At 47.4% G+C, this 12,150-nt stretch overlaps 1 protein-coding gene across 1 annotated transcript in view; it reads left to right on the forward strand.

Annotated features, from left to right (window-relative positions):
- The first annotated feature begins 9,126 nt into the window (after positions 1 to 9,126).
- Positions 9,127 to 12,150, forward strand: part of GPM6B (glycoprotein M6B) — a 144,314-nt gene continuing 141,290 nt past the window's right edge. Inside the window, exon 1 of the mRNA XM_036305313.1 lies at positions 9,127 to 9,292. Within this exon, the coding sequence (XP_036161206.1) occupies positions 9,289 to 9,292 (4 nt within the window). The 5' untranslated portion in view covers positions 9,127 to 9,288. The remainder of the gene's footprint in view (positions 9,293 to 12,150) is intronic.

The following is a 12,150-nucleotide window of genomic DNA, read 5'->3' on the forward strand; positions in this document are numbered from 1 at the left end:
GGAGAGGAGCGTGCTTTTATAGGAGAAGGGAAGAAATTGGGGCGGGGGAGGGGGGGCAATTCTGAATAAAAGTTCATTGGAAGGGCCCAGCCAGTTTGGCTAAGTGGTTGAGCGTCGACCCGTGAACCAAGAGGTCACAGGTTTGCTTCCCAGTCTGGGCACATGCCCAGGTTGGGTTTCTGGCTCAATCCTCAGTGGGGGGTATGCAGGAGGCAGCCGATGGATGGTTCTCTCTCATCAATGTTCCTATATCCCTATTCCTCTCCCTTCTCTCTCTCTCTCTAAAATCAATGAAAACATTTTTTTAAAGTTCATTGAAAGGGAGAGTTCTAGTTTTGGTGGCTTCTCATTGGTTGAGATATTTATTGCTGGGCAACTAGAAAATCTTCCTTCATCCTGCTGAGGTACGGAAAGTAAGCTTCTTCCAGCTAAGGTATATAAAGTAAGCTGCAACAAGTGGTATATGCATGAAAGCCCTCCCTTCATGGCTTCCTGACTCCATTTTGAATGTGGTTTTCCTCTATTTATTTTCACAAGAGGTAGCTAATATATTAGGTAAAAGAATAAAACTCAGAATAATACTTATGTCATGATATTTAAAAATATATATTTTTATTGATTTCAGAAAGGAAGGGAGAGGGAGACTGAGATAGAAACATCAATGATGAGAGAGAATCATTGACTGGCTGCCTTCTGCACAGCTCCACACTGGGGATCAGCCCGTAACCTGGGCATGTGCCCTGACCAGGAATCGAACCATGACTTCCTAGTTCACAGGTCAATGCTCAACCACTGAGCCATGCTGGCCAGGCAGGATATTTTTTATACAAACCAGAATTTTAAAGATTGTTAGGTTCAAAATTATCTAAGTTCAAATGGAGGAAATATTCATTCATTTAATGAAAACTTGAGCATCTGATATGTTCTGTGAATTGAGGTTATAATAGTGATCAAGATAAACTTTCTGCCCACCTGGAGCATCGAATCCACAGAGTGAAACTGACAATAAAAAATAGTCATGACAAAATAAATTTAGGTAGTAGCAAAGAAGACTGAGAAGTTTCATCTGAAGAGGTAGAAGGAAAACCAGAAATGTGTGAGTTCATGAAAGCTTAGATAAGAACATGTTTCTAGAAAAATGGAGGCCTTTACTGCAAGTGTCCCATCTTGCCACATGCCATCATTTGTGTTCTTGACAAGAGCAGTTTCAGCAGAATGATGGGGACCTAAGGCTTATTGGAGTGGGCTTCAGAGACTGAGAGGTGAGGACATTCAGGCAAGTATGGATTACTCTTTCAAAAGGTTTTGCTAAGAAAGGGAGCAAGAAAATAAGGCAATGGCTGGAACATGTGTGTGAACCAGTAGGAATGATTAAGTCAAAAGGGAGATATTGATGACGCAGGAAAGACAGAAAGCTATTATTACAAACAGAGTCCTGGAAGGGAGAAGATAGGACATGAAGTCTCCCAAGGTTCCTCAAAACATTTTTAATTAATTAATCAAGATATTTTAATTTACTCTCACTATAGCCATGGCCCAACTGAGGAGAAAAACATACATTATATGTTCACATAATCTGAAGTAAAATTGCAACTGTGGCAGGACCTAGGAAGGGAAGGTGGATGGTGCAATGAGACTGTCAGTTGGGACGTTCAACCTTAATAGGGAGGTCAGAAAGAGCTTCCTTGAGAAAAATGATAAGAAAATCCTAGCCCAGAGCAACATTATTTTTTCCAAGAGGCTACAAAATTCATTATTACTAGCCAAATGGGAAGTGTGGGAGGAGTAAAAGAGATCATTGTCAGCTAATAAAAATGATGGGCTCATAAATAATTTTGAGCTCTGCACATGGTTTTATTTAAAAATTTCATCTGCAAAAAGAAGTACGCACTGTCAGATTAGCTACATTCTTTGGTGTTTGTTGTGAGTTCCACAACAAACTGATGCCCCCCTGTGAATTCTGATCTAGATTCATGTATGTGGGTAACTCGGCCACAGTCCAAAAGTAGTGAGTCCTGTGAAAGACAACAAGCATTAGAGTGGACATAACCCAGACTTGCGAAGTGAAAGCCTCAGTACAAACCAAAGAAACATCATTTGCCAATTGCTCTGCTTCACGAAAGGACAGCATGAAATGATCTGTGTTTAAAGGCAGGATCTGTTTTCAGCCAGCTTTGAATCCTGGCCCCCCCTGGGATGCAGCTGTGTTCTATTTTGCCTGCATCCTGCTCACTTGTAGCCGGTGACTCTGTAAGACCCACGACAGGATATAGCCATGTTCCCCATCTTCTAAGCCACGGCTGAACTGGAGACTGACTCTGAAAGGGAGCCCCCAAACACACCCCTGGCTGTTGAGTGTTTCCTTCCCACGTCCTGCGTGGGTCAGGGTTCAGGACCTGGAAGCAGAGCCGCACACAAATGAAAATGAAAAGACAAGAGATTTGGGAATATTGGGGGACCAGGTGGGCAAGTCCAACTCAAGGGGAAGGACTTCCTCCCGTGCTCAGGCCTCACCAAGCTTTTATTGATCTGGGATGCACCCATAGCATAGCCCTTAGGCAGGCGACCTCCCATTAACAGGCAGACTAGCCCATCAGCAAGGATTTACATAATAATAAATGGGGGAGTAGTTTCAGCTACCACTATCTGGACAAACAGAGGTGGCGCCTAGCTCCGACCTCTGCCAAGGCTTCAAAGGCACCCAGCCTTGGGGGGGGGGTTTGGTGGGTTCTCTGTCTATGCTTATTAGATAGTGAAGGCAATAAACAGTTTCCCACACCTGGCTGAGGCTTTGGCACTTGTTCCTTATAGCCCAGATCAGGAATCATACGATCCAGAAACATGTTCTATGGATGGTAATGTGGTGGAGTGGACAGAGCTTGAATTCGGATAGAGCAAGGTTCAACTCTAAATCTAGATTTGCCGTGTACTCAGTGTGCGACCTGTGACACATGACTGAATATCTCTAAGACTCAGTTTCCTCATTAAAGGAAACACAAGGAAAGGTCAGGATGCCATAGGACAACCAGGAAAGTGTGAGAGGGAATCTAGGGCCCTCACCCTAGACCAGTGATGGCAAACCTATGACACGCGTGTCAGAGGTGACACGCGAACTCATTTTTTTGGTTGATTTTTCTTTGTGAAATGGCATTTAAATATATAAAATAAATATCAAAAATATAAGTGTTTTACTATGGTTGCAAATATCAAAAAATTTCTGTATGTGACACGGCACCAGAGTTAAGTTAGGGTTTTTCAAAATGCTGACACGCCGAGCTCAAAAGGTTCGCCATCACTGCTCTAGATGCTCAGAAAGGGCCTCAAGAGGAGACCGGGGGAGCAGAGAGCAGGGAGACCTCCACCTGTCTCCTGCAGGTGACTGGAAAAGCCAATTGAAAAGTCACAAAGACCCCAGGGGACGATTAGCTCCTTAAAAATCTGACAGCAAAATATCGTATCTTCTCCTCTTCCATTCCCAAGTTGAACATAGGAAAATGTAGGAGAAGGCAAAGATGATTATCTCGGAGGTGCTTTAATATTTATCCCCAAGGTCTGGGCAGCTCTTCCTTGCAGGTCTTCTCAGCTGCTCCCCTATCCCTCCTGTTGTCCCCTGGCTGGGCCCTGACTGCCCTTGCCTTTTCGAACTCTATGTACGTTGTACTTTTTTGTCTGCCCTTCTTCCACCCAACTTGCCAACTCAGGATGGTTGATATTTCTAATATCAATGTAAATGTAGACATTTAGAAAACCATCTGGATTCACATCCAAGGTGTGAGGGATCTTCAGTCTTAGGGAATATTTGCAATTTTAAAACATGTTCGTTTAAACTCAATTTTTCTCTAATTAAATGACGTACTGTACAACTTCATAGGAAAGTTATTTTGTTAATTTCCTGTTGCTTCTTCTACATTGGGCTGCATTCTATTTGCTTACTACTCAAGGCCACCTGACACCATCCCTCACCAGTAAGTAAATAAACAAATAAAATCCTATATAATAAAAGGCTAATATGCAAATCAACCAAACAGTGCACACTGACCACCAGGGGGCACTCAATGCAGTAGCTGCCCCCTTGTGGTCAGTGGACTCCCACAGGGGGAGCACTGCTCAACCAGAAGCCGGCTCATGGCTGGCGAGCACAGCGGTGGTGTCAGGAGCCTCTCCCTACTCCACGGCAACACTAAGGATGTCTGACTGCCAGCTTAGGCCCACTCCCCAAGGGCTCCTGGACTGCAAGAGAGCACAGACCAGGCTGAGGGACACCCCCTGAGTACACGAATTTCATGCACCGGGCCTCTAGTACAGTATAATAGCAGAATGGAAATCAACTATTTCCTTCCATCCTCTAGAATGGATGCAGTCAAGTGAGGGCTCCTCTATACGCCTAAAATAACAAGGCAAAATTGTACACCAGAGAGCTCCATCCCTTTTTGCACTGCAAAATCTCAGAATGCCCTCACCCTAAAGGTGATTTCTGGTGATTCCAGTGATGGCTCAGTCTCCCCAAGGTAAAAGGTGGAGATAATAATGATAATATCACCAGAAACAACATCCACATCAGCTACCATTTATTGAGTCCCAGATGGTGAGTTCCTTACTAATACGATCTCCTTTATTTCCTACAACTATATGAGGTAGGGCTATGATTATACCCATTTAACATATAGGTATGTCTGGAAATAAGGTCTCGGGAGCCTGGAAAGCATAGAACTAAGCACCCAATGGACACAGGTGCTTTAATTAATTATATCAGTATCAATATCCACATCTATAAATAACACATATGCATGATAACAAATAGAATAGTAGGGCTTGGTGAAAAAGTCTCTCAGCTGTCTTCTCCCAACTGGTGGCCTCACTCCCAGAGGCACACACTTTAGCCCACCTAACTGCTAAGAAGCCTAGGAAATGTAGTCCAGCTGTGTGACCAGTTAGAAGATATATGTTTGGTAAATAAATAATAGTCTGCATGGGTTCAGAATAGGCCTCCCCAAGATGTGCCACTTTGGCATGTGAAGTATTTTGAACTGAAGGCGATCAAGACCCTGCAGGCTTAAGAGAAACTTCTACCTCTCCCTTAAAGAGTTTAAGTTAGGGGCCTTGCCCATAATAAGAGTTATCACCAGTAGTAACTTTATGACCCACCTATATGGCAGGACAAACTTCTATTTACTAAATGTCTGCTCTTCTTATTTTGCCTTAACTCTTTGAAGCCTACAAGGCACTTTACCTCATCCCTAGTTCAGAATGTCTTATTACCTCAGTCACCCTGTCTCTGAACCTCTCCTGCATATAGGGTCTCTGGTCTCTAACTCTTTTGTGTATGTGGGGTTCCCATATTTACATATGTAATTAAATGTAGTTATTTTCTCTTGTTAATTTGTCTCATGCCAATTTAATTATTAGACCAGTTGGAAGAACCTAGGAGAGTACAGGAAACTTTATTCCTCCCCACAGTCCCTACCATATTATTTTCTTTCAGTCTTCTTCAATACATATGTATGTGCATACAAACATGACTAGGATTATATTGTACACTCAGCTTTAAAACTTTAAAAATATCTCTGAGTATTTCCCCACATAATTCTTTGGAAACGGGGCCATGAGATATACAATTAAATAGATCACAGCTGCTCAATCTCAGCACTATTGACATTTGGGTGGGACTATATCATAAATCTTTGCTGCACCTTAATCAATAAAAAAAAAAATTAAAAATAAATAAATCTTTGCTGCAGTGGGGCTGTCCTGTGCATTGTAGGATATTTAGCAGCATTTCTGGCCTCCACCAGCCAGGTGCCAGTAGCACTTCCTCTCCAGATGTGGCAACTAAAACTGTCTCCAGACATTGCCAAATGTCTCCTGGCCTGGGAGAATGGGGATGGGGAGGGAATCATCCACAGCTGAGAACCACTGAGCTAAGTCAATAATCAATATAATAAAGAGGTAGTATGCAAATTGACCCTCACACCATAATGCCATCACAAGATGGCGGTGAGCACAGCAGGGGCAGGGCAGTGGGGGCGGGGCCAGCAGCCGCTCCACGCAGCTTCTGCTGGGGTTCCTGCAGCCCTGTGCGCAAACATGTTGTGGGGGTCCCGACGGCTGCTTTGCGAGTCTTCTGCCAGGATTTCCACGGCCCCATGTGCACGCCACAGAGTCAGGGTCCGGCGGCCGCTGCGTGCAGCCCAGAGGCGGGGCATTGGCGTGGCACTCCAGGACTCAGGGCCATCCCGTGGCGCACCAGCCATGTGGGGTGGGACTCCAGGACTCAGGGCTGTCCCATGGCGTGGCGGGGGGGTAGGGAGGGCGGAAAGGGTCCCAGATCTCACACAATTTTGCACAACGGGTCACTAGTCTATATATATAAAAGGCTAATATGCTAAGTGTCCCTCCCTCCATCCAACCGGTCTCTATGACACACACTGACCACCAGGGGGCAGATGTTCAACGCAGGAGCTGCCAAGCTGCAGTGACTTGGCAGCATCGGTTCTCAGGTGACACACCCAAAAACCAGAAAGGATGGAGCCCGATTCCTCGTGGGGCCACATGATTCCACCTTCAGCCATGGGTTATGTTGTTGCTGGGGCACTGTCAGTCCAGAATCTGCTTTACTGCACACTCACGTTTGCATTCCACACCCTGTATGACAGCAACTTTGTAGAGTGCCCTCTGGCACTCTGGGATCCCATGGGGGATGTCAGATTGCCTGTTTTGGCCTGATCCCCCACAGGCCAGGCCAGGAATCCCCACCTACCAGAGGGACCCCGCTCACTCCACAGACACCTTTCAAGCCACAGTGCCACCCCAGGTGTGGCCAGCCAGGGAGGGACCGTGGGAGTTGGCTCCAGGGTGTGTCCAGCCCATCTTGCCCAGTCCCGCCCCACCAGCCACCTTCTAATTAATTTCAATGTGCACGAATCCGTGCACTGGGTCACTAGTAATATATATAACTTCCCTTTTATTGAACAGTTGTTGCTTTCTTTCTTATTTTTGTTTTATTGTTTTGTTTGCTATTACATCTTGCTCTGTGATAACCATCTTTTTACATTAATTTTTACTGAAACAGTCATTATTTAGTTAGGAGAACATCCCAGAAGCAAGAGATTAGGTCAGAGGCTATGCATATTTTTAGGACTCTTGATTCATACTGCCAAATAACTTTCCAGAAAGGCTCTACCAATTTAGTCACCCACCTGGAAGGTAGATTTGCTTGATTTTTAAAAGGTTTCAGTTACTTAATATGAGAAAAAAAATGGTTTATTACTATCAAATAGCATTTATTTGACTAATAGTCAAGTATACATATTAGGTGTCTTCTGCACCCTGTCTGTAGTAGCCTTGTTAATTCCCAACTGCTGTGTTGTTTTTCTTAAGGGTTTTCAGGACAATTGCTTGTTGAAATCAGTCCGTGACATTTCCAAAGTAAGTAAAATTTTCTATTAAAATGTGGCTTTCCTTTGACACTGTGTACACACTCGCTCTAACTTGGTTTTTAATCACAGCATCCCATGTGACTAGCTTCAATATTTAGACAGCTGTTCTTTCTTTTCTTTGGTTAGAAAAAAAAATCTGAGACTTCTAGGGAATGACAGAAAGTGGATGAAAAGGTTTACTTTTATCCCAAAGCACAAAACCTTAGAGTTCTTGCTTCCGTAGTGGCCGAGTGGGGTCAGAGCATGCCCAGGTACTATTTGAGAAGCCCATTCTGTTGTTTGCACTGTCTCCTAGAGTGTTGGAACCAACCAAATGCTCTTCCCTAAACCTGGAGGTAGAATACATTCCTCTTTGCCTCCCTTCCTTCCCCCTTGGTCTCTGCCCTTTGCAGGCCATCCTAATCATTGTCACCTGCAGTTGGATTTCTGCAAACACGTGCACTCAGGCCTCCTTCAAATGGATCGCGTTCTGTAACAGGGCAAAAAGTTAAAGCTATGAGCTCCCTGCTATTTTATTACTACATGAGATTGGTTAGCAATGATCCGCCTAGCACAAATCTCTGTCCTTTTATGCAAAATATTATTAGGCTTTCTAAGAGCTCTGCCTTGATAAGATCTTCTCTAATCCAATAAATTTCAGGAGATGAAATGTTTGCCGCCTCTACCCTTTTTTAGTCCTGAAGCCTTTCTTCTGGCTTAAATGTCCCTTAGTGTACTATCTATTGTTACTGTTTATGTAACCCTCGGTTCAAGTAACATGATGTATTTTCAAAACAATTAAGAAGCACAACATAAACTATCAGGGGCGCAGAAATGACTGAGGACGCAGTAACGGTAGAAAAACTGCCAGGGTCTCAGCTCTTTTCTAAAACCTTTGGAAACAGGAAAATGCTTCTCGAAGGAAACAGAAGGAATTTAAACCCCGGACACTGTTAAACCATTACTTCACTTACAGGCTCAAGCAGGAGGCCTGAGCAGGAGAAGCAGGGACTTGGGCGAGCCTGCAAGGTCTCCCAGCACATGCCAGGGCCGGGCTGCCAGGGAGCAAGTGGGCTGATTACAGACCCCACCAAACCTGTCACCACCCCAGACTGCAAAGTGCCGCCTGTGCCCTTCGAAGTCATTGGTTACCCACAAGTAACTCCAGTCAGTGTTGGCAACCTTGGCTGCGCGTGGGAATCACCCGGGGAGCTTTTGACTTTGCCCCCCCCCGCCCCCCCCCCCCCCGAGGACTTGATGAAACCCTGGTTGCAAAGCTCCCCAGCCGATTCTAAGGTGCAACCCAGGTTAGACCTGCGGAATCCAGTAAACCACCCGCAGCCCAGATGTGAACAAAAGGAGCCGGTGCAGTGACTTGGGCCTCAGTGTCTTTATCTGCACAATGGGTGATGACTAAGACCGCAAAGCCTCTGCAGCTGTAAGAGTTCCTTTTTTCCGAGATCCTGAAAGCCCACTCCCCTCTCTCTCCATCCCCAACGCCCCCCCCCCCCCGCCCCCCAATCTGGCTTTTCCGGCTTCCGCCCGGGGTGCTCGCTAGGGGGTCCTGGGGGAGCCTCCCGCTTGGCTGACCCGCCTGGGCACGCCTGCTGCGGTTCGGGCCCTGCTGCGGGCTCACAAAGCCCCCGGCGCTGACGTCAGGGCCCCTCTCGGCGCGGCCGGCCCCCAGTGCAGGCGGAGCCCAGTCGCTCTCCCACCCCAGCCCGGAGCCAGCCGCCAGCCGCCCGCCCGCCCGCAGCCCCGCGCAGCCCGCCAGGAGCCCGGCCCGCGCACGTGTGCCCGCCCCACCTGCAAACTCGCCCCACCTGCTCGGCCGGTCCCCGGGGAGCCAGCGCCCCTCCAGCCCGTCGCCACCATGGGTAAGGCAGCGTGCTGGCCCCGCGCCCCCCCCCGCCCCCCGCTCAGGTGGGGCCTCCGGGGGCACCTCTGCCGGGGATCCCGGGCGAGGGGGCGGAGGCTGGAGGTGGGAGGGGCGCCGCGCAGGTGTCCCTCGCGTCCCGGTGCGTGTCCCTGCCCCATCGCGGGGGCGTCCCCGCCCCCACAGCCCTTCGGCTGCGCCCCGGCTTTCGGCTCGCTCCAGGCAGGAGCGGGGCGCCTGGGCGGGTGGCAGACGGAGCGTCCCGGGAGGCCGGCCCCTGCTTCTTGTTCAGGGGGTGTTGGAGAGTAGCGAGCTTCTTGCCCCTTTCCTGGGACGCCCTCCCTCCCTGGCACCCGAGCCCCGGGCGCTGAGTTCGGTCCTGTCGCACCCTGCCCTGGTTCCCTTGGCCCGAAACCCACGTGAAACAAACGCCTGATTCCCCAGGGTCTCTGGGAAGAAGACCCCATGTGAGAACCAGGACCCTGGAAACAAGGAAGGTGGGAGGGGACCGGGACAGGATGGGACAGAGGCTTTCATTTCTTTGTCCCCGGTTCCAACTATCAAAATGCGGACCTGGGCGCCGGAGGGGACGGTGTGCCAGGCGGGTTCCGGTGCAGTTGGGGATGACTGCCTAGTAACGGTGACAGCCCAGCTCTGGAGATTGAGACTCTGCAACCTGGGCCGGGGCGGATGTTAGGTGGCCGGGAGATTCTTTCTGTCACCTCCTAAGACCCCGAAATGCTGCCGTCAGCAACCTGTGTTAAAGGCGTACTCTGTATCCCCAGGGAAACTCCTGGAGGGCGGAGGTGGGGTGGGGTGGGGAATCAACCTCATTCCGCCGCAGCCCTGGAAATGTCTGAGCCTGAGCGCTGGGGAAAGGGTTTTCTCTCCCTGCTCGGTCATCTTTCTCTAGTGACTCACAGACTCCAGCCACCAGCGCCACAAAAGCCACAGGCTGAAGACCCATCCAAAGCATTGCTAATGAGGGAGCCAGTGGGCTTCAGCACTGCGGGTTAATGGTGAGGGCCAAGGAATGAATTCCCTGCCAGCCACCCCCACCCACTCTGCGGGTTAATGGTGAGGGCTAAGGAGTGACTTCCCTGCCAGCCCCCACCCCCGCCTGCTATCCCCAGCCCCTTATCCCATCCTATAGCCCCGCTGCGATTGAGTCTGGGTTGGCGTGTGTATGTGGGAGGAGTGTAATCTTGTGCCAATTAAGTTTTTGGTGAGGCTATGGTAAGGTTCAGTATTTTGCATGTTAAAGGAAGTGCAAAGAATTTTATAGTTAATTTTTAAAAATTTACTAGGGGATCAAAATTGGAAAGGAAATAACACCCCTGAGTCCAACAGGAAATTTCTTTACCGAAGAGCTAGTGGCGAGCTAGGACAAAATCCTTCTGAAAGGGCCGAATTGTGGGACAGGTGACTCTGGTTCCTGTTTCTCCAAATGCCCCCACCTGAGTAGTCATCACTCAGCGCTCCCTTTTAAATGAGGTTCATACACAAAAATCAGGGCTGCTGCTCAGCCTGTACCCCCCTTGGCAATGCTTGGGGCCGCGATGTGGAAGTTCCACCAAGTGCAGCATTGAGCAAAAGCACTAATTTTCCTGAAATAAAGTTTCTGGGTTTTGAACGCCAAGCATTGGGATTTGTACAGGTTCAAAATTGAGCTTCTGATTCTCATGCGGGCACCTTCTTGAGAACGACTTTCACAATACCCTGGGCTTAAGTGAGGGTTTTATTTTTCAGTAGGTCTGGAAGTTCTCATGAAGCCAATGCCCAAACCAGAGGCCTGTTCTCAAGGAAGTACTTTGTGTCTTGGACAATTGTTGGTTCTTCACTTCGGTTGCCAACTTATGTTAATTTGTGCATACTTCACTGGTTCTGCGGGTATCCTTGGTGTTAGTGTTTAGTTTTTACATAAAAAAAGAAAGTTCCCTTCATGCTAAAAAGGAAACATACTGATTTTCTTTGGGAGGTTCTTAGTAAATACACCACAGGGCCATGAACTGGTTTTATTCTTCCAGTTGTATTCAATTACCGAACATTCCCCATGAATGTTTTCATTGAAATGATGTAATGCTGGGAAAATTCTGACCATTGGTCCATTGAGTTGGGACTTTGGTTCTCATGCACGTCACTTCCTTAAACTGTTACCAGTTAATTTCCTGGTAAAATGGGGGAGGTTCATGGAAATAAAAGCCCCTTCAGACTCAAATTTTAAGGTATTCAACATCTTTAAGTGGAAAAATAAAGTAATGAGCAATGATGGTGTGTACAATTGTATGTTTCAATGTATCTTAAAAGAAAACACGTTGAGCCAATTGATTTTCTTTTTACAGCTTTGTTCAGATATAATTCACATACCATTACAATTGGCACATTTAAGTGCACAGAGTCCATGATTTTTAGTGTATTTAGACTTGTGCAGCCACCACCACTAACTAACATTGTCATCAGCCCCAAAAGAAGCCTGGACCCATTAGAAGTCACTCCCTGTCCTTCCCTCCCCCTAGCCTGAGCCAGAGCAACCACCAATCTACTTTCTATGGGTTTGCCTATTCTGGATGGTTCATGTAAATGCAATGAGCCAATTGACGGTTGTGGTGTGTTTGACTATTCAGTAACTTTGGTTGTTTTGCACAATGGGAAGATGTTGATGTATTGTGTGTATGCAGTACACCAACTAAATGAGTGTGATGAAACTAAGTATTTATTTCACTGGCTGAAGAGTTCCACATTTGCCCATTGTGAGTGTGCGCATGCACACATATTCTCAGTGTTACTCTGCTTTTATGTGCTGGGAGCCCACACTGCCGAACAGAATTTTGATTCTGTTACCTTATTCACAGGCCTGAA

Source organism: Myotis myotis, unplaced genomic scaffold, assembly GCF_014108235.1.
Source record: "Myotis myotis isolate mMyoMyo1 unplaced genomic scaffold, mMyoMyo1.p scaffold_m19_p_4, whole genome shotgun sequence".
In the NCBI taxonomy this organism is placed as follows: domain Eukaryota; kingdom Metazoa; phylum Chordata; class Mammalia; order Chiroptera; family Vespertilionidae; genus Myotis; species Myotis myotis.